General features: G+C 41.0%; 1 protein-coding gene across 1 annotated transcript in view; it reads right to left on the minus strand.

Annotated features, from left to right (window-relative positions):
- Positions 1-4,695: 4,695 nt before the first annotated feature.
- The window catches only part of Mamdc2 (MAM domain containing 2), a 143,106-nt gene continuing 124,147 nt past the window's right edge, over positions 4,696-23,654 (minus strand). Inside the window, exons 12-14 of the mRNA XM_005352069.3 lie at positions 9,410-9,669; positions 5,824-5,908; positions 4,696-5,698 (exon numbers count right to left, since the gene is read on the minus strand). Of these exons, the coding sequence (XP_005352126.1) occupies positions 5,634-5,698; positions 5,824-5,908; positions 9,410-9,669 (410 nt within the window). The 3' untranslated portion in view covers positions 4,696-5,633. The remainder of the gene's footprint in view (positions 5,699-5,823; positions 5,909-9,409; positions 9,670-23,654) is intronic.

The following is a 23,654-nucleotide window of genomic DNA, read 5'->3' on the forward strand; positions in this document are numbered from 1 at the left end:
AACAGCTTGAATTTTGCAGGAAAATGGATGGAGCTATGAAACATTATTTTGAGTGAGGTAATCAAGATACAGCAAGATAGTCATCACATGTATTCACTCATAGGTGGTTTTTAAACATAAAGCAAAGAAAGCCAGCCTACAAACCATAATCCCAGAGGACTTAGACAACAATTCGGACACTAAGAGAGAGTTACATAGATCTAATCTACAGGGGAAGTAGAAAGTGGAAAAAGAAAAGATCTCCTGAGCAAATTGGGAGCATGGGGACCTTGGGGGAGGATTAAAAAGGGAGGGGAAGGGTAGGGAGGGGAGCAGAGAAAAATGTAGAGCTCAATAAATATCAATAAAATAAAATAAAAAATTAAATATATTCACAGCCTCCCACATCAGGCTAAAAGCAAGTAAGCTAAGGCCAGACATTTATAAGCAATAAAAAGCCTCCGTGTGAATTTATTTGGGAGCTGAGAGGTGGGCCTCCAAAAGCCAAAAGAGTAAAACATCAACACATGCCAACATAAATAAATCAGACCTCTTAAAAGAAGCACTAAAAGCCGAAAAATAAGGAAATGATAAATTTTAAACCCTGAAAGTAAATGTCAACTAATATTTTTATATTCAGCAACGTTATCTCTTAAAGTTAATGGAAAAATGAGGACATTTTAAGTAATTCATAGCCAACAATCCAGTACTTCAGAAGTATTTGAAGAATCCTAAGCACACAGAAAGAAGATAGTCTTTTTCAGGAAAGCACAGAAAAGAACATGACTCATGGGAGGAACAGATCAGCATAGGAAAAAGAAACCATCCTACAAAACATAGTAAATCAGTTAACTCCTCATACGGGTAATTCAACTAACCAGAAAAACAACTGAAAAAAAATCACGGGAATTAGTGAATCTGAGATCTACTCCAGCCACCATGCCTGCTGCCTGCTGTTTCTGCTCTGCTATCAAGGACTCTGAACTTTTGGAACCATAAGCCCAAATGAACTCTTTGTTCTATAAGCTGGCTTGGTCATGAAGTTAAGTGACTAATACTGCTTAGACAACCTTCCATAACTTAATTCCAAAAGTTCATAGCCAGGGTTGGAGAGATGGCTCAGAGGTTAAGAGCACTGGCTTCTCTTTCAGAGAACCCGGGTTCAATTCCCAGCAACCATATGTCAGCTCACAACTGTCTGTATTTCCAGTTCCAGGGGATCTGACACCCTCTTACAGACATAAATGCAGGCAAAACATCAATGCACATAAAATTAACATAAATAAATTATTTTTAAAAAAGTTCATAGCCACAGCATTATTCTAGCTTTCCCCTCCTAGGTACTTTACCCACTTGATTTTCTTTCTTTTCTTTTTTAAAATTATCTTTTTATTGTTTTTATTGAGCTATATATTTTTCTCTTGAGCACCCAGTGCTAAAAACTGGCAGCATGAGAAGATTACATGGTTGCTTTATCCTTAAGATGGCACTATTAGCTCACAGTTTCTTTATACAGAAAGCGACACAGAAGTAACTGAAATTTTACTAATTCCTAATCATATAAACCGGGAAGGCTCTTGTGTCGGAAACTAAATGTGTCTAAGTTCTTGTAGGTTTTATATTGCTGTTGTTGTTGGGTATTTTGTTGGCTTTACTTGGCTTTGAGACCAAATTTTATATAGGCCAGGCTGGCCTTGAATTCCTTACAGAACCAACGACGTCTTTGAATTTCCAATTCTCCTTCTTCCAGCCCCCCAAGTGCTGAGATCGCAGACATGCTTTACCACATCTTGCCATCTATTGTTTTCAGTTATTCGTCAGAGCAACTACTTTACCCCAGTTTGCAAAGCAGGAAAAGAAACCAAAGAGGGTAAAAGACTTGCTGTCGATTATAGTTTGTAAGCTGCAGAACCAGGCTTTGAATGGAGGCAGCCAGAATCCAGGAGCAGGGAATCCAGTTTCTGAACTGTACTACATCTTTATGGTGATCCACATACCAGCAATTCAGTAGTATTAGAACACTTACTAGTTATGAAAACTTATTTTCCCCATCTGGATGTATGGGGGTGAGAAGTTAAGGAGCCCATTTTTTTTTTATCCCTCCAAGAGTAAGACAACAAAGCACCCAGGTCTCTGGAATGCTACACTATGGATCTCTGCTGTCTGATACCCCTCCTAGACTTTCCCATAAACTCTGAGCATATGATCACATCATATTTCTTGAAATTGTGCTTGCTGGATGTCTTGTATCTCACCTCTTCCCTAATCTGCAAGCATCTTTGCAAACCTCTATGCTTGGTAAGATGCCCAGAACATGGATACCTTAAGAAATCATCCCCGAACTCTGTTCTTCCATCTTAAGCCAGACACAGCATCAGAGGCACTGTTTTCTTGGCATCTACGCTATTCCTCCTTTCTATATATAAATAACCTTCACTGCAGATGGTAGATTGTAAGAGCAAAGGCAATCCACGTAGAAAGCTGTTTCTATTTAAAGAGCCTGGGTATTTAGGTGCTGCCGAGAGTAGGAAAATTCAACGGCTGGGGTTAAATCATTAAGTAGCTCCTAGTAACTAGCGTGCCTTCCTTTGGGCATTTCTGAACCTGGGAGAATGATGCTGTGCTTACCATCTGCCTATATTTTCATCTACATGAAATATAGGCAAAAGGAATGCTAAGGGTCACTTAGAACTGAGGCATCAAGCAGTGGAATCCTGTAAGGAAGCATAAACGAGGGAAGGTGAATCACTCAGCTCGCTTTCCACCTCCTTGCCTCTAAAAACGGCAGGTTGTTTCTTAGCAACTGCCGGTAAAAATTACCTCTTTCCTTGCTGCCCCCAAATAATTCTCTGAGCTGCTGAGGCCTCTCTTCAACCTGCTAAACTCATATTTCTTTTCCCAGATAGGGTCCTTCTGGAGCTCATCTAGTTGCCGCCATGTCACGCTTTGGACAAGGGTGCCTGGGGACCCTAACTGAGGCTTTCATGGTGGTATTGCAGACGTTTTACTGATGGAGCCATTTCCTTAATTCCATATTGGGACTATTTGTATAGCCAATAAACCCTAGAAGAGGGAAACTAGGAACCTATGACTAGTCTGTTATCCATATTGCTGTTGGAGTTTAGGGGCGAGCTGGCTGGTTGGCAAGGCCAATTTAGAAAGGTTAGAACACAGGATGGGCAAGGCAACAGGCTTGGTTTCAAACGCAGGCCTCACACTAACTACTGATCTTGAGTGGATTTAGTTTTCTTATTTATTTACTGGAACTGCTGTTTGGATCTACTTCATGGGTTGTCGGGACAAAGATAACTTCTGTGAAAACATATTTGCTCTAAATCTGAAAACAGTAGGTGTTCAACAATGTTTGATGGAACGATTCCATGAGATTTTATGTCACCATCAGGGATGCCAGCGAACTACTTCATTTATTCATCACACAGAACAAATACCTCACTATGTACTCAGGTGTGTGTGAGTCCTGGAGACACACTCTATGTTCCTTTATTCAGCAAATGTAGCTATAGCTATCGGCAGGAACAGTGTTGTGAGGATTTATGTTGCCTAGTGTATGTCAAACTCCAATTGTACCCCTGTGGCAAATTAATCATAATAGTACAAATTTCATTAATAAAAATGTTTTATTACGAGGTGAATATAATTTTCCTTATAAACGTTAGGATGTTGATTTTGTGCAGCCGAGTTGTTTTGTTTTCTGAGTAATGTGACACGCAGAGAGATGTGGTGTTCTTCACAGATGAGGCCAATGGATTTATAGCCATGCCTAGCTAAGAAATCAACATGCCACCACTTCAGTGCTATACAATCTTAAGTAACTTTCCACCTCCTGATGCTCAGTCATTTCATTTTTGGCTTTTTGTTTTTCAAGATAGGGCTTATCTGTGTAACAGTCCTGGCTGTCCTGGAACTAGCTCTTGTAGACCAGGCTGGCCTTGAACATACAGAGATTCCCCCGTCTCTGCATCCCAAATGCTGGGATTAAAGGTATTTGCCACCATTGCTCGGCAGTCATTTCATTTTGTTTTGTCTTCAGGGTACTTACGATCAAACCCCAGGCCTTGTTCATGTTTAGCAAGAGCTGCATCGTTGAACTATGTCCCCAGTACTGATACTTAGCGTTCATACCTGTGAAAATGCTAATTAGATTTCCATTTCAGGAGATAAAGGAGAGATTAAACTCATTTGTACATTCAATTTTGTTTCTGGGCACTAAGAGCATAAAAGTAAACACCAGAGTCTGTGTCCTGGGTTGGCTATATGGTCAGTGTGTAGAGGTGCTTGAGTTCAGTCCCCAGGGCTCATGCAGTAGGAGCGGAGAAGCAGCTTTCTCCAGTGAAGGTCAGACTCTTAATACTTGTATTATAGCATTCATGTGGACCTCTCCAATAAGTAAATTTAATTTTAAAAGCTAAAAGAAAAGAATTTATGTCATTATAATTTAATTCTAGTGATAAAATTTAGGGAAATTTTCTTATAGGAAATAAAATGTTCTTTAAATATTTATTATATAAATAATTGCAGCATTGATGTTATTAATAAGGTAACTTAAGACATCTAATCATGGCAGAATAGATATTCAAATTAGAATTGGCAATTATATAATGGATGTGTTCTGATAAAGTCAAACACTGTAGAAATGAGTTAACTGCTAATGAAAGGAGTTTCAACTTATCTTTTAGTATCTTTTATTAGGTAATTTTGAAGTTTTACAACCGCCACTTGGCCACAAATTGCACAGATAGATACAATTCTCTAAGTTAATAGAAGACAATAGTTTAGTAAATGTAGTTGACTCCATATTACCCAAAACTTCGCCAAAACATGTTATCATAAAAAACAGTCAAATTGTTGACCAAGTTTATAAAAATTGTTGGGTGTGTACACATGAAAAATTCATGCTTGCCTTATTGAAGAGGTGCGTTTCCGTCAATGCACTCAGAGTAACTGTCCAAGGTAGTTCAAAGGGAGAGCAAAGAGGGCAGCAGTGCCTTATACTGCATCATTAATTCCTATGGACTTACCCTGGGGCTCCATGAGAGCTCCTTTCTTATACCGATAGTGAAACAGTAATGATGTATAGCTTTTTCTGTTAATAAAATACACAAATGAGGCCTTATTTCCAGAATAACTTGTTACCATAAGTAAACTGCATTCATTTTGCAGATATTACCGACACCTTGCATTAGTTAAGAAAATTTTTCATACTTGAAACTCAAAAGGAAAACCACCACGTCCTAGTCTCCCAACACATTCATTGAATGCAGACTTAAATAAGCACATTCATTTTGACTGTGCCCTTTCTATGTGCACTTTGAAATGACCATAACATAGTACATTTGTATTTTTAATTGGCACCCAAATTAAGATGAAATGGTCTATGTAAAAGCAGTAGCCTGTACTTCCAGTAACAGTTGTCAAATGCACAGGGGAATAAAAAAGGAAAGCCCTGAGTCAGTCCCTCTCTCTCTCTCTCTCTCTCTCTCTCTCTCTAGTTTTCAAAAGTAATGAAAGGGGGTGTTCTGAAATCATTTCAACTTATGAAATAGTTAAGAATATCCAGTATTCATTTCTTCTGTTTTCACTTTGATTGAAGAGAGGCACAAATTTTGTCTATTTAATCCAATTTAGATAATTTCTTAATACTCAATTTCATTTAAGTCTTCAGAATATCCTGATGATTGTTGAGTTGTATCTTCCATTTCTGTCAGGAAAGACAGATAATATTTATTTTCGTTATAGAAAAGATGATTTTGAATTGTTATAGTTTGAAACTATATTATAAAATCCATCTTCCAATCAAGCTTATGTAATTGAGGAAAATATTACCTGTACATGGTCCTGCCTGAAATTTAACATCATCAATGGCAATATCACTTCTTATTGACACTCCCCGAATGGCTTCAAAAATGATCTGAAAAAAAATGGCGTTTTTATTAGAAATAGAGTCATGCTGATAAAACTGCATTGGTCAGGGACGACCAAGGCTTTGTGGCTCTAAAAACTTTGATAACTGGTGGGGTTGACTTTAAGAAAAGGGATCCAAAATTACAAATTCTAGGCTGACTTTATAATCTCGTAAATCAAGAGGTTAAAGTGAAAGAACTGTTGGAGATTCAAGCCAGCCTAGACTATTTAGTGAGTTCTAGAAGAGCCTGGGCTATACCGCAAGCTTGAGGCCAGTCAGGGAAGCATAGTGAGACCCGGGCTCTAAAATAAAACAAGCAACCACAAAATAAAATTACAAATTCCAGTTAGATTATTTGGAGTTAAAATATTTCACCATAAAGTATGATGCCTCATAACTCTTTGCCTCTTTAGGCAGGTCTCCAGAGATGCTCAATCAGGAACCTGAAAACCCACCGCACTTAGAACACTCTGTCTAGCTCTTCTCAGCATCTTTATCTCCCGCTGACTCTACCTTTGTGCTGGCATTAGGTGGAAAAGCTAAATAATAATGTGTAAAGTAATTAGATTGATCAAAAGATAGTGAGTCACTTATGTTAAATACCATAACATCAAAGGCACAGTCTTTGAGGGAGGACACTCTGTTTCATGAGTTTAGAGTGTTTGAAGAAAACAACTAATCATATATTCTTGTTCTAGAAAAATAGATCACCAGCTCCAAGGATGTTGCAATAATGGATAATAAGTGACTGAATCTTCCAGAGAGGTCTGTGGGTAGTGATAACTGTCCTGAAGATATATGTGCTCTACCCATGTCATTAGTTTATGATTTAGATGAAATTTTTTATTGTTTTTATTGAACTATACATTTTGTCTGCTCCCTCCTTTCCTCCCCACTCCCCCTCCACCCTTTCCTGTGACCTCCATGCTCTCAATTTACTCAGGAGATCTTATGTTTTTCTCCTTTCTATTTAGATCCTATATAGGGTCCCCTTTGTTGTCTAGGTTCTCTGTGAATCATAGGCTGTTTTTTTTTTTGTTTTTGTTTTTTTGTTTTTTCTTTTTTGCTTTATGACTAAAAGCCTTTTGTGAGTGAGTACATAGTATATTTGTCTTTCTGAGTCTGGGTTACCTCACTCAATATAGGTTCTGGCTATAACAAATAATACTGCTATGAACATAGTTAAACACATGTCCTTGTGGTATGATTGTGCATCCTTTGGGTATATACCCAACAGCGGTATTGTTGGATCTTGAGGTAGATTGTTTCCTAATTTTCTGAGAAATCACTATACTGATTTCTAAAGCAGCTGCACAGGTTTGCACTCCCACCAGCAATGGAGGAGTGTTCCCTTTACCCCACATCCTCTCCAGCATAAGCTGTCTGTCATCAGTGTTTTTGATCTTGGCCATTCTGGTATAAGAAGGGACAGTCCTCCAGAATATCCTACTTCACAGAAAAGTCTCTTGATTATGACAGGCCTGTAGGTCAGAAATGGATGCTCTAATCATTCTGCACCCCTTGAACTGCCACATTCTAAACTGACACCCCACAGGCTTTGCCAATCTACATTTAAAATGTACTTCAAGCTGGGCGTAGTGGTGCATGCCCAGAATCTCAGCAATGGGAATTTAAGTAAGGAGAATCCTGAGTTGGACGCCAGTCTAAGCTACGTGACCAGACATCTCAAAACAAAAACAAAAACCAACGTCAAAGACAGCCTACCCAGGAAGCGTAGTCTATCTTATGAAAGGCCCTGTGTGCTTATTCCCAGAACTCAAATTTTTACAGCATTTGTGTATCAGCATCATTTAAGAGTTAAAAGAAGCTGGGTGGTAGTGGCATATGCCTTTAATCCCAGTACTCGGGAGGGCAGAGGCAGGCTGATCTCTGTGAGTTCAAGGCCAGCCTGGTTTACAGTAGATAGTTCCAGGATAGGCTCCAAAGCTACGGAGAAACCCTGTCTCGGAAAAAAAAAAAGAGTTAAAAGAAAAACCAGTGCTAGCTTGGGAGTATAGCTCAGTGATGGAACACTTATCTGGCATATGTGAGGTAATGGATTTGATCTTCTGCACTGCAAAATGGAGGAGTGTGTGTGTGTGCGTGTGTGTGTGTGCATACATTATCACCAAAATGTCATATTCATTTAAATCTGGAGATTTTCTATTTTTAGCTTGCATCACTTGGAGGGCTTATTGAAGTAAATTTCTAGGGCTCCAAAGCCCTCCAGAGTTTCTGATTTAGAGTTCTGCAGTGGAGTCTGAGAGTTAACATTTTGGGTGACCCTATATTTCAGGTATTTCTGTTGCTGTTGGTTTATGGACCATGCCTTAAGAACTTTTTGATAAAAGGTCTTGAAGCCAAACACGATTGAGCTGCCATCTCTGAATGATGATCAACTACATTAGTATGTTTTCGTCTGGCCCAGCTACCTTCTATAGCATCATAAAAAATGCTTCATGGGATAATCTATCGTTCTCTACTATGTCTCCAAATATTTATGCTTAGCTGAAGGATCCTTCCTAGAAGTAGAACATCTTCCTCCTGTTGTTTGTTGCTCATCAATGTAGCAGCTCGAATGGCATTGTACTCATCCACTAGAGCTGCCATTTCTCCAGTTTAGATCTTTAGAAAATCAGTTTGTGTTGTTGAGTGGTGAGAAAAAAAAGTTCATATGTTGGCTATCTCTTCACAGGAAGACTTCAGTGCCGGCCAGGCAGCTAGCCAGTAGTTAAAGCTGAGCGCACCCACGAGGTTTACCACCCAGAAGCAAAGCCACAGAGGAAGCTGGAGTGTTAGTTGGAGAGCATGCTCATGCCAGAATTCTACAGAGTGAATTCAAGAACAACTGGGAGTCTGAAGGCTGTCTCCCCAGAATTTTAGCTTTGGTGGCTATGTGAAGTCTAGGTTTTCTAGGCTATACGAGCTGCTTAGGCCCACCTACTGGAATGATTGGATACATTTAGGACAGGGGCTTTCTATAACACATGTGGAATTGGGGGTCTGAGGTCGAGATGACTATGGTCTTGGAACTAAGATCCCCAGTTTCTTCTACAGCAATAAAGTAATGCACACAGAGGCATAAGAAACTGACCATGGGCCATACACACTCTTAAATAGAAGCTTAGAACAAAAGTCCTTACAAGGAAGTGGATCATGGGTAATAGGGGCAGTACTAATGCATTTGGAAGAAAGGAGACTTGCTTTTGGAAGAAACGTTCTTGGCATTCACAACACACTAAGACAGAATAGGAACCTTTCATCCTTGAATTGTAAAAAGCAAGCACTTTACGCATGAACGTCCAAAGCTTTAGCTCCCTGTCTAATTTTCCATTCGCTGCTTAGAGTTAATCAATAACAGGCTAATTGTGTTTACTCTTCAACTAATCCTGCCTTTATCTTCGACTCTGAGAAAGGACAAAATATTCTCTTTTGTAGCAAGAACCCGGAGAGCACAGGCGCTTCAGGTCGCGTTTCCCGGGTGGACTGGCATCCCTCCAGGCTTACCTGGTGTTGCCTCCTGCAGCTGTATTCTACCAGCGCCCGCAGCCAGGAGATGCTTTGCTCCCCATGCCTTCTCCACAGCAGGGTCTCTTTATGCTCTTCCTCCATTTTCAGAAAAACGCTCAGCAGGCCAGTTCCTCCTCCATACATGTGGTAGAAAAAAGTCAAGCAGTGCTTCCCGGGGATGCCTCTCAAGGGCTGGGACAAGAGGTGTGCTTTTTGTCCATACACCATGTGGGAGGCCTCGATAAACATGTAGTAGCCTTGAGAGGAATGCAAAGCAAGTATGGTTAAAAAAAAGACCCAATCATATCTTTTTTCTTTCTTCTTCCTTCCTTCCTGATGTGGGAGTGTCATATATCAATCTGTTGATTTCATTGGTTTAAGCAATAAACTGCTTGGTCTCATAGGTTAAAACATAGGTGGGGGGAGTAAACAGAACAGAATGCTGAGAGGAAGAGGAAGTGAGCTCAGACTCAACAGCTCTCCTCTGGGGGCAGACGCCTCAGAGAGACGCCATGCTCCCATCTCCAGGGCGGACGTGAGAGCTCTGCTCTCTGAGGCACACGCGATGAAGCTCCGACCCAGGATGGATGTAGGCTAGAATCTCCCTGGTAAGCCACCTTGTGGGCTACAGCAGATTATTAGAGATGGGCTAGTCCAGGTGCGAGAGTTAGCCTAGAAGAGGCTAGATAGAAATGGGCCAAGCAGTGATTAAAAGAATACAATTTGTGTGTTGTTATTTTGGGTAAAGCTAGCCGTGCAGGCGGCTGGGGTGCTGGGGATGCAGCCCTGCCGCTCCTATTACAACACCTTCCTTTCTTTTCTTTTTTCTTTCTTTCTTTCTTTCTCTCTCTCTCTCTCTCTCTCTCTCTCTCTCTTTCTTTCTTTCTTTTTGTAGTATTCCTGGTAATAGACACTTCAGCTGTAGTACTGAGAAAAAGGTTTTATAATCCTGGAGAGTATTTATGATCCAAGGAAAAAAGATATGCTGTAAGGATTAGACCACAAAATAATTTTCTCGCTTAATGGTTTATAATCTAGTTTAGTAGAAACAAGGGAATTACTGTGCCAATATTATGCCACTGGTATAATTATCACATCAGAATTATCTTACTACTGTCTTGCTTTCATACTCCCCTTAACTTCATACACTGAAATCCTAATGCCTAGGGTATCCATATTAGAGAGGTGATTAAGTCACACGGGCAGTAACCCCAAAATGAGAACAGCATCTTCGTCAAGCACTTCTGGAACTAACTCATCTTTTATGCCATGAGGGAGGAGTGTGAGCAGATGGACACAGCTGAAGAAGAAGCCCCCATCCTCACCCCTGACACCAAATCTGATGTTGACCTGGGATTTCCCAGCATCCACAGCTGTGATGAACAAAGATATGATGTTTATAAGCTGTCCCGCAGCCCAGCAGAACCAAAGCATGGCTGCTCCCCCCCCCCATCTATTCCAGTTCCAGCAGTTGCGGAGGCCTTGAACTGCAAAGTCTAAAAGCCTTCTCCCTCTCCTTTCTCTCCAGGCTGGCAAGAAGTCCTGGTGACCTTACCTTCAAAGTAAACGCAGAAGCCTGTTCCACTCTCTCTACTGCTAGTGTCCTGCTCCAATCATGTTACCTTGAACCAATGTGACAGATTCCTGGCTCATGTGTTTGTCCTCACCTTATTCCCTGTAGTCTGTCTAACTTCAACAGTATCTGCAGCAGTCTTTCTAAATGCTTAGTGTGTGTGTGTTCATTGGGTATCATGGGAGCCTGTGTCTGCCACCATGCCTGTGTGAAGGTCAGAGAACAACATTGGATGTTGGTCCCTGCCTTCCATCTTGTTTGAGGTAGGGTAGATTTGCCGTTTTTCTGTAGTATGTGCCAGGTTATCAGTCCAGTGAGCTTCTGGGGATCCTCCTGTCTCTGCCTCTCCCTATAGGAGCATTGTGATTGCAGACATTGATTCTGTTGCACCCATGGGTTATAGAGACCCAAACTGAGGCCCTCATGATTTCACAAGTGCTTTTACCTACTGGGTATCTTTCCAAACCCTAAAAGCTAAATTGTACCATGGCTTTGTTTAAAGTTTCCATTAGTTCAGCTCAGAGTCTAGGCTGGCAGCCTCAGGATTGGTTCAGGGCCCTGAACAACCTGCCCCCCCCATCACCTACCTTTCACTATTGTCCTTCTTATCCCTCATTAAATGGACTCTACTGTTCCTGGATGTCACCTCACGCTTGCATATGCTAACCCTGGCTCTTCTGGAGTTTTTCTCCTGTCTCACTCTTTCCCTGTTTAATTGTCTGCTTGGACGCTACCTTTTCTATTGGGCCTATTCTGATTTCACTATTTCAAGTTGCCATCTCCCCCTCTCACCTGCTCCGGCAGCGCTCTTCATCCCTTATACCTTCATTTATTATGCTTTTGTAACATTTAATTGCCTTTTAATGGGTCACCTAATTCTTTTCTCTTTAATCTTCGTTTCCTTCTTCTCTAATGCACAGCTTCCTTGTTTAGTTCAGGACCACATGCCCAGTTCCTAGGCATGGTAGATGTTCAAAAGTATCTGTGAATGGATGGATGAACATATTTTCTTTCCTAGCACCAAGCCACAAACAAGTCCGATCGTTTCTAGAACACATGGCTCCACCCAGTTCACACCGAACGGATGAAGTTCTCGGCAATGAGGAAGGCATCTGGACTTGAATGCTCTAAGACAAATCTACCACAAACCTAAGATGAGATAAAATCACAGTCATTAGAACAAATGTTCCCGGACAAGCTCCAGTCCTCTGAGGTATTTTTAGAAAGGAACATGCATAAAGCTGGGAGTAGTGGTTTCTGCCTCTGATTTCAGCTCTTCGGAGGGAGAGGCAGAAAACACTGGAGTTCAAGGTCTTACTTGGCTACGTAGTGAGTTTGAGTCCAGCCTGAAAAAACACACACACACACACACACACACACACACACACACGCGCGCGCGCGCTTTGCTTTGGAATTCTCCAAGGCCACTTGCGATCCCGCGTGACAGACCCTTGCTAGAGACGAGGCTCTAGGAGAAATGACATTGTCCTTGAAATTCGCACTGAGCGTGTGCGAAGGAAAGACTAGGAGGGGCGGAGAGATAAGATAGGAAGCAATGAATTCACCGTGAATGACAGGTGGCCTAGGGTTGTCTTTCACTGAGTGATAATAATTCTCAGCCGTGGCCAGCCTGAGGTCCTATAAGATTAACAAACTCTCAGTGACTCCCCGAATATAGGCGAAGACACTAGTTTCCTCAACATTGAAAGGGGAAGTATTACTCCATGCCGGGCTCTTGCCAGCACGCCAGGTGGGCTCTAACTCGACCAGGGCTGCCTGTGCAGCCTCCCACACTCACATTCCTTGCTTTGGACTACACACTCCTATCCACGTCACTGCCACAGCCTGCTCAGTGTTCTGTTCCCGAGTCACCGAGTCTTGGGAATCAGGTGAAAGCTCTTAGTTAAGCCTACCAGTCCCAGAGAGCTATGGGCTAAGTGCTGAAGAATATAAAAGGAAATCCACACTATTTGACCCATGTGGTTGGGCTCCTTTTGGAAGAACAGTCCTGCCTGGATGGAGAGTGACTTCCTAGGACACTAACTTCAGTCTGCCTTTCTTCAGTATTCTCAGCCTTCGCAAATCACTTCGGGATATAATAATCTGTATTAAGGACACATGTGTACGGAAATACCGACTTAAAGGAATCTCGATCAACTTCTGTTCCTAAATAATAAGTTTAACATCTTTGCTAGCTGATCAGAACTCCCACCCCCATGTATGAACTGGTTGTTCCTCTTGATTACAAATACTTCTCCCTTCTCGACTTGCGCGCAATCCTTCCTTTTCCTGAAACCACCAGAGAACGGAGAACGTCACAGAGGCTCGCGTCACAGAGGCTCACGTCACAGAGGCTCGTCTGCCTCACTCGCGTTTGGAGAGCAGAGCAAGGTCAAGTGCGCTTGTCCGCATTCCACAGTCCAACTTCCAGTGCTGTCTGTCTCAGCAGCCAACGCCTGGGGTAGAGCAGGATGTGGCAGAACTGATGCTTGAGGCTCAGCTCATGGGTTCCTGTACATGAACGATGGTTGCTGGCGGTGGTGGGGCTAAAGTGCTTTCTTTCTGTGGGCTGCCGTCCGACATTTAGGATGCAGGAGTTCCGTGGATCTCCGGGTCGCTCAGGGCCCCATCTGTTGTTTGTGAGTCAACTGTGATGCCCCGAGAAGCAGAGGCTCACACTGTACTCATAATCTTTAACGGGTAGACAGCTGCTCCTCTAGGCTCTTGCTCTCTTTTAAAGGGTTGGGAAGGGGCTTTGGCAGCCTGCGTGATGAGGCCCCATGGAAGGAGCGGCAAGCTGTTTTCATTGGTCTGAAAGAGCATTCCTAACCATCGGGGAGACAGCAAAGCTTTGGGAAAAACAATTGGTAGATTACAAGGTGTCCTTATAAAATCACTCCATTATGATTATCAGGTTAGTCCTTCGGTAATCTTTACACAGACAGTCCAGTCCGGCTACTCTCTCCCAACCCTTCCTTACCTCTCTTCTGCCTGTTAATACTGTCCTCTCACCCCTGAATCCCTATCCGTTCTTTTCCCAGATGCACGACTTTTGAGTTGTTGCATTACCCATTTCCTTCAGTCATATTAAAAAGCCTTTCAAATCTGGATCAATGGAATTGAATCAAAGACCCTCACATAAATCCACACACCTATAGACACCTGATTTTTGACAAAGAACCCAAAATTATATAATGGAAAAAAGAAGCCTTCTTCAACAAATGGGGCTGGCTCAACTGGATGGTAGCATGTTGAAGAAAGCAAATAGATCCATATCTTTTGCCATGCATAAAATTCACGTTCGAGTGGATCAAAGACCTCAACATAAATCGAGTAACACTGAAGCTGATAAAAGAGAAAGTGGGAAAGAGCCCTGAACACATTGTCACAGGAGACCACTTCCTGAATAAAACACCAGTAGCACAGACACTGAGATCAACAATAAATGGGACCCCCTGAAACTGAAAAGCTTCCATGAGGCAATGGACATCGTAAATAAGACAAAATGGCAGCCCACAGAATGGGAAAAGATCTTCACCAACCCCACATCTGACAGAGGACTGATATTCACAAAATATAAAGAACTCAAGAAACTATACATCAAACTACCAAATAATCCCATTAAGATGGGGTACAGATCTAAACAGGGAATTTTCAACAGAAGCATCTCAAATGGCTGAGAGACACTTAAGGAACTGTTCAATTTCTTTAGCTATAATGGAAATGCAAATCAAAACAACTCCGAGAGACCATATTACACCTGTCAGAATGGCTAATATCAAAACGGCTAATGACAGTTTATGCTGGAGAGGATGTGGAGGAAGGGAATACTCCTCCATTGCTGGTGGGAGTGCAAATTTGTACAGCCACTTTGGAAATCAATACGAAGGTTTCTCAGAAAATTAGGAAACAATCTACCTCAAGATCCAGCAATACCACTCTTGGGCATATACCCAAAGGATGCTCAATCATTCCATAAGGACACCTGCTCAACTATGTTTATAGCAGCAGCATTCATACTAGCCAGAACCTGGAAACAACCTAGATGCTCCTCAACTGAAGAATGAATGAAGTGTGGTACATTTGCACAATGGAGTATGACTCAGCTGTTAAAAACAATGACATCGTGTACAATTTCACACACGTGTGCACACCCATACACATGCCCATACTCCCACTAGATGAGAAGTTTAAGGTCGTGTGGCTACTAAGATCTTGCATCAGCAAACAGTACAAAAGAAACAAAGAAACCAAACCCAAACAACATTTCAAATACATTGTTTTCATTTAAGAGCATATTTCCATAACTAAACTATTCTTTGGTATGTCTTCTTAGACATGAAGAAGATACCTACTTTTACTTATTACTTATGTTGACAGAGAATTTAATTTTCAGAACGAACATCAAAGAGCATTCTGAAAGAGAATGACGGTGTCTTTGTTTGGAGGTGGTAAGGCAGTGAATGGAGCTGCTTTTTCTGGGAGGAGGAGGGATGGGGTGAATAGGCAGGCCACCTAATAGGAGACTCAGTGGCCAGAAGTTGAGGTGGGGTAAGTGGGGGAGAAATTTCTCATAAATGGGATAGGTATCTGTTGGTTTACTTATTCATTATCATTTAGTCATAAAATCCATATTAAAAAAAACCTTCTAAAACAAAAGCTCACCAAGAATTCTGACAGCTTGGCATCATATAAATGGCAATAAAACCCTGGTAAGCTTGTTATGACTTTGCTGTTGCTGTCTCATAAATAGGAAGCACAGTGGCATCTGTGTTAGAAAACTTTTTGGTTCTGTAGGACAGAGTTACCCACACAGATGGTGCAGAAACCAGAGAGCTAAACATTGCAATGTCCATGCCACCTTGATGCCAGTCACCCCATCTGTCACGGAGTGCTGTCTTTCTTTTAACATCAGTGAAATGGTGGGCTAGAGTGTTTTGGAGGGTGTCTCTGTTGCCATTTTAGTGCAATGATTTATTGGTAAGTATTCCCCACTCTTTCATTCTACAGATTTTGTCTTCATTATACTTTTTGTCTACATATGCTACTTGCATTTAATATTTTCCTTTTAATAGTCTATTTGCAATAGTTTTAATAGTTTTATTACTTATAGATGTTTATTCAAATAAACTTCATGCTAGCAAAAAACAGAAAACAAGCTAAAATTCTATGAAATAACAGTTCTGGCATGCTGGTTATGGGTTTTTTTATTTGCATGGGTATTATTGGCAAACCTAAAAGTAGCCATACTCTTATCACTTGTCATACCGGAGGTAGATAGAATGTGATTAAGGGGGATTTTGGTTTAGTGACTCTACCAAGTTTTTTGCTTTCTACCAAGGAAGTTTATTAGTGGTCACAGGCAATGGCTTTCTACTTTATAGAGGCACACATGGCATTAAATAGGGGGTATAGGAAAGTATTACATAGCCAGACATCAGATTCAATGAAAGATTCATAAATTGTAGAAATAATGATACACATGTTTCAGTGACTTTTTTATAAATTATCAGTTAATTACCACAGCAACCCTAAGAGACTAGTAGGGCATTAACTGTTATTGCTATTATTATTGTATTTATATATAATATAACAATTATTATATTATTATATATGAGGAAACTCAGTCTCAGAGGCCCTGGAATCATGCCTCAGGCTCTGCAGTCAGCAAAGAGGAGGGGCAGTTCACTGATGGATGCTTTACCTTTCTACTATACTATACCATGCTAACCTCAGGATATTGAAAGTTTTTTTTTTGCATTGTCCTTTAGGAAGGCAGAAACTGTATCTTCTTTAGAACTGTTATATATAAGATGTATTGATCCTGACAGGCACAAAATTACCTGGCATATTTATAGTTTTCTTTCCGTTTTCCTTTTTTTTTTTTGGCTCTTCTTTTTTATGTAATAAATTTAAATTGACTTACCATTTAATACGGTTATCTATAAACAAGTTTTGATGCCTGTCTCCTTCCTTCTTTTCCCCAGTATATGCTCTTCCAGGCTTTAAGGATGGGAAGTGAAAAGGTAGCATGCATTCTACAGATAGAGGCATGGCCTTCCAAAGTTCCAGAGTGCATTATGTTAATTTCAGAAGGACCCTGTGGTCATCATCCACGGTAGGCATCAAGGAAAAGCACACTGTGCTACTGGTCCCATGTCTCAGTGGAGCACGTTCCAATGTATAAAATAGGAAGCCCCCTTTTTAAAGTTGCTCCTACCATTATCTTCTTAGATATATTTTAAAGGGAGCCATAGAAATGCTGTAAGTCACCCATGCATACTAGCTCTCTTTTTTGATGAAATTCATCATTGTTTGCAGTGTGTACTTAGTAACAAGAGAACTTATTGTTGTTACCTAAGCAACAGCAGATAATTATTATAATTTCACTCAATAGGTTGCCTTACTATTTAATGTAGATGTTGTTTTAGCTGATCTATAATAGGCTGCATACCCCTATCACCCTAAAAATCTATGAACTGCTATTAACTTGTTGAGTCAATGAAAAATTTCAAAATATATTATTTCAGGATATATTTGGCATTAAAGAAAATTTTCAGTGCTATCTAAGCAAAAATTATACTGACTCTATGAGTCACTTTAAATAGCATAATACAGTTTTCTAAGTTTCTTCTTTGACAAGGGAATAAAAAGAAGACATTTACAGCACTTTAATACTCAGAGTTTGCAAAGATTGACCCAACTTTAGCTCCTAAATCTTTCCCTAGGCCTACCCTTTCCTCACAAATCCTACCTTATAAGAGGCTTCCTAAGTCAGGAGCCCTCCACCCCAACATCTAATCAAGGAGCTATGTGACCATTTCCTTCACCTGCCACCGTCTCAGAGCCTTGGGCTGCCCTTACCAAGAATCCTTTCTACACAGGATGCTTCTTCCTGCTAATTTTCCATGCCCTGGTCTCATGCAATCCCTCATTTCTCTAGTCCTCCTTGGTTATGCTGCATTCAGGTTGAGCCCAGTCTTTCCCCACCACTGAAAAATCACACTGCGCTGGTTCCATGATGGTTGGGAGTAAAGTCTGCCTTACTGTGCTTTAACAAGTATAGCTGGGATATTTTTCTTAACATAATGTACCTGGTATTTATTGCTCCTGATGGGGGATTATAAAAGGAAAAACACAAACAGTGACATCTGCTGTTGGGCAGTTTACAGCCAGAGTTTGTGTAAATTTTATTATTCTCCTATTACCCATGGCCAAAGAATGGGACACTATGTTATATTATCTCAGCTACAACAAGTTCCTTGGAAAAAAAGGCAAAAAACACCAACAAATGCTTATCATCATAAGAGGGCAGAAATACAATATCACATTCTATCTTTTGATCGGGGGGGAGATTTATGGGTAAGTTGGTAGATAAGGCATTCATCCCAGAGGATCCAATGTCCTGTCTTCTGCCCATTGTGAATATTACACACACATGGTTGCTCAGACATATATGCATCACATGAAGACAAAACATTTATGCATGTAAAAATAAATAAATTTACTTTTAGAAAAGCAGTCTACAATTCAGTGTAATCCACATCAAAATTCGGATTATATTATTCACAGAAATGGAAAAGCAATCTCCAAATTCATATGTAAGCACTAAAGAGCCCTAACAGCTCAGGAATGCTAGTTCAAGAGAAATGCTTGGCTTTTGCTAAGAACAGTGACCTTTTTCACTCGGCCTCATCCCAGCTGCATCTCTGCCGTGGCAGAACGGTAAACTAAGAGCTTCATGATTAAGGCACTTGCAAGGACAGGCTGGGCACAGACACTGAGTCAGAATAGGCGGGCTACTTCCCAAACACTCCTTTCCTGGGAAGTTGACATTATTTGACCGATTCGGCAGCTAAATTGAAGAGCTTCATTCACAGGGCTTGTCTTTATTTAACCTGAGATGATGTATTGATTCTGACAGACACACAGCAGCTTGACATATTTATAGTGTGGCTTTTCTGAGCCTTTCTTTGTCAATACAGACATGTATTGAGCGGCCATCTAATGCAACTGCCTGTAAAGCAGCTTTGCATTTCACCTCCCTCCCGCCCATCTTTCTTCTTTCCTCTTTTTTTTCAAGTTCTGCCAACTGTAAACTGACAGGCTTTACACATGGAAAGTTAAAAGACAGGACTGATTCAGAAGCACCTTGATAGATGCCTTGTCTTGGGCCCAAGGCAGATACCAGTGGCTTTTGGTCTTTAATATTGAGGTGTCTTCAATCACAATGAACACACACACACTTAAGCCTCTGCAGAATTTCTCTACACCCGTGTGAATGGGGCAGGAGGGGGAAGGCCATGCTAAACGGGCAGTGAGAGTAGGAGTCTATGAAAATATACTATGAAAATATAGCTGAAGGCCATGAGGAATAATTCAACACGGCTTATGAGATGTCCCCACTATCTCAATCAACTGGACACAGGAGTGGCCAAGTCATGGATAAATCACTGTTGTATGGGTGGATATTTCCTTGTTATATGGCCTTGTTACCCATTCCTGCTGTGGAGACTCATAGCTTCAAGTATACCACCTCCGTATAAGGTCACATTTGAGGCTCTACTTTCATGGGACTCTTGGGTGACAGAATCCTATGGTCAGTAGTGTAACTTAGAGGTCCTGAAAGCTGTCCTTCTGCCTAAAGGGCTGTGTGTCTCATGCTTGCTGTTTCTTCATCCTGACATGCGTTCATATTCCTTACTATTCCTGAACTACTCTGGTTCATCCTCCCATAGACTGCTAAGGGGAGCTGCTGCCTGACACTGTCCCACCATATCTTGAACCTGACCCTTATAGCTTTACTTGTAGCTTCGAGTCATTGGGATGGTGTTTGGTATGTCATGGGTATTGAGTGTGCAGAAGATATGGAATGAATCAAGTGGGGACCCTGGATTGTGTGATATTAATGGTAACTCATTTTTAAGATAGTTGATTCTTATATGTATGTAACTTCTGAGGCTGGTAGCTTGAGTAAGTAGTTATTTGGGAGGCTAGTGAGATGGCTGAGAGGAGAAAGGTGTTTTCCCCAAGCCTGGTGGCCTGAGTTCAGTCTCTGGAATTCACATGGTGGTTGGAGAACAAACTCCTGACAGTCCTCTGATTTCCATACTCACACTGTGCCGTGTACATGCGTATGATTCCCTCCCTCCCTCCCTCTCTCTCTCTCTCCAGCTAAATAAATGTGTAGAAACTCTGGACAGTTGTTTTAGAAGAGTCTTTGTTTATAACACTTGCAGTTTTGAATGGGTCACCCTTCTCTCTTTTAGATCCGAGAGCGCCTGTATCAGCCTTATTTAGCCCATACTGTTAACAACTGGGGGACAAGAAAGCTACTTTACCACGTATGAGGGTAGCCAACAGGAATATGGGGTGTGCTCCTGGAGTTGCACCCATAATATCAAATTATAGACACTAGAAATAGGTCAGGAACCCTGTAGATTATTTTGGATGACGGCATGCATTATGAGTCATGTGTGATGTGGTAGTGTCTGAGAGATTCCAGTAAGGCAATGTGGAGAGAATATGCTCACTAGAGCCAAACAACCCTGAAATCCAGTCCCTGCTCTCCCAGTTACTACTATTTAGCTCTGAAATGGCTCTTAGCTTCTCCAAGCCTTTATTTCCCTGTCTGAAAAACGGGACCTTTTACTTGCTCAGCAAGTTATAGAAAGAGTACAAAGATTCTAGGTAAGAGCCCACTCAGGATAAATGTTCAACAAAGAATCCCTAGCTTTACAGTTAAAAGGTTATTAAAGTAATTGGCAGCCCTAACCAAATGCTATGTATCTATAGGTACCATGGGCATAGTATTTGTTTTCTTATGTGCATTGTTATTGCATGGGAATAAAAAGATAGATTCCAAAAATATTTTATTAGTTAAAAATCTGAAAGGTGTCTTGAGAATCTTTTGGAATTTAATATTGAAGCAGGTGAGATAATTTATTTTTAAAATCAGCATTCTCTACACTGTGCCCCAGAGACTTTCATTTAATAGAGCTAGTATTCAATTCAGAATAAATATGGAGTTCACTAAGAAACATTTGCATTCATTTTTTTTGCTGTGAAGTTTTACCATAGCCAGCTGAAACATTCTTCTAAGTTTTCAAAGAGACAAAGAAAACACAACCACACCATCTTCAAACAAAGCCATTCCGAGTTAATTAACATATGCCCCCATAGTCCAGTATGATGTCAGTAAAGGATTAGAACTATGCCTTACTTAATGTATGTTGCACGTGTTTTTGATAGATTTTCATAGTTTTGAAAGTACGAGGAGGAGGTAGAATATGTTCTATGAGTCAGACAAGCCTAGACTGTAGCATAAAGAGGAGCAGGAGCAGGCCTGGGCTGTCACTCATTTAACTTGAAAGAATTGTCCTTCTCCTTTGATATTCAGCCCATGACACTGATTTCTGGGAGGGAGTCTGCCATGGGTTAAGCTGCATCTCTCCAAAGCACACATGATGAAGACCTAGCTCCAGTATATCAGAGTGCGACTATATGTGGAGACTGAGCTTTTAAAGATGTAACTGAGTTAAAAGAGGATTGTTAGGGTGGCTACTGACTCATTACAAGTGCCATAAGATAAAGAGACATCAGGAGTGTGTTGGCACAGAGGGAAGACCATATGTAGACCCAACAAAAAGATGACCATTTGCAAGCCAGAGAGGACAGAAGAAAGCAACAGTAAGAAACCTTGATCTTGGACCACTCCTTGAAATTATGTAAATGAGTAGGTAGTTGTCGATATTCCTGTTTTCTTGATGTCAAAGCTGGAAATTTAAGTTGCTTTCTTAAGGCCATACTCAATGACTATAATCTGTTAGGTTTTCCCAACTCCAAAATCCATAGGTCTCTTCTACCCTTGACCTGGTTGCTTCCCTTTGCTCTGTTCAGGAGTGTCTCTACTACTGTGATTCTGCCCTGTCTTTCATGATCTTCGTTATCCAGAATCCCTGCCCCCCACGAAGTCTTCCTATGCTTATCATTGATAGCATCTTTTCATACCTCTAACTGAAGCCTTCTTTATGTCTGCATAAAAGAAAAAAAAAACTATCAACTTTCTCCCAGGAAAAATCAGCTCCCATAACAGATGAGCTAAAGTGATTAGCTCTTCTCTACTGTACTGAATATTAAAAATAGTATCTTCCCAGAATCTGATTTTTTCTAAAGAGGGTTTTGGTGATTTTGTTTTTGTTTTGAGACAGGACTTGCTATATAGCCCAAGGTGGCCTGGATCTCATTATGTGACCCATAGCCCAGTGTGACCTGGATCTCATTATGTGATCCAGGCCAGCCTTAAATTTGTAATACTCCTGCCTTAGTCTGCTGAGTACTGGGATTATAGGTATGTACCACCATACTAGTTATTAGAGGTCTTGCTAGATAATGCTCTTTCTCATGTTTCAGTAAAGGGATTCATTCACGCATGCATGTATGCATTTGTTCACTTATCCTGTAAAGATTGTTTTTGCATAGCTTATTTAAGTCACAATATTAAGTACTATGGGAATTCAATGGTTTTATAGTACTCTATCTCGTGACATTGCTATTCAGAGCCAATAAGGTTCAGTTTGGCTGGCCATGGTATCACAGGCCTTTAATTCTAGCACTTGTGAATTAGGAGAGTGGAAGGTGGGTCTGTAGCAAGTTTCAGGCCAGCCAGGGCTCCTAGTAGTACTGTTTCTCACAAAGGGGGTGGGGATCAGTCTGGAGATTTTCATCAGCATTTTCCCTTTCTGCAAAATTCAGTACTGAAAGTCCATGAGGCTGCCTTTGCTGTAGCCAGTTTCTTCCCATGATTGGATATCATGTCAGAGACTGAACTAATCCAGAAAACCCAGCACAGAGAGGTGGAATGAGAAGGGAGTTCCCTGATTATATAGTTTATCCCTTGCATCAGAATTGTCTGAACTGACCTTTTCCTGTCTCAAAGTTCAGCAAAATTTATATCATTTTGAGTTCTGTTTCTGTTTTATGCTGCCAGGGAGCTATCATATATGGCTTCTAGTTATGACTGTAACTTCCTGATGCATTTTCAGATGGAGCTTAACAGGTCTCATAAACTCTTTTATGATCACTATTCAATACTGAAAGTGGACATCTGGTCTACCTTTGGCCATTGCTGCATCTCTTCACTGAGGAAATAATCTTCCCGAGCCTATGAGAAAGCAGCACACAGAAAGGGCAGCAGTAGTACTAGGTGGAACATTTTAGGTGAGAGAGCATTCGTTTTTGAGGCCAGTGGACACTCTGGGAAGACGGATGGAATCAAGGGCTCTTCAAACAAAGCAAAAACTTTCAAAAAAAATCTTGGGTGGCTGTACAAAGGTGTGCACCTTAATGTGGAGGAGCAAAGGGCTGGTTATGGAGGGCTAGGGAGAACGGATGTAGCCAGGAATGATGTGCTGCAGAAGTTCCAGTTGGCCAGCATTGACATCTGTCACAGTGAGGGAGCAGTCAATAGCCAAGAGAGAATTTAAAACAGCACCAAATATCTTAAAGTTCTTTTCTTTTAATTCTTTCTCTACCTGCCCTGACTTGAGGATGAAACACAGAGAAAACAGGAGAGGAGATGAAATAAAGATTAAAGACTAGACAGTCTTCTCCTTTATCCTCTTGAGACAAGGAGTCAAGGCCAAGCTCTAGAGGTCAGAAGCATTTCAA

The sequence above is a fragment of the Microtus ochrogaster genome, chromosome 8, assembly GCF_000317375.1.
Source record: "Microtus ochrogaster isolate Prairie Vole_2 chromosome 8, MicOch1.0, whole genome shotgun sequence".
NCBI lineage: Eukaryota > Metazoa > Chordata > Mammalia > Rodentia > Cricetidae > Microtus > Microtus ochrogaster.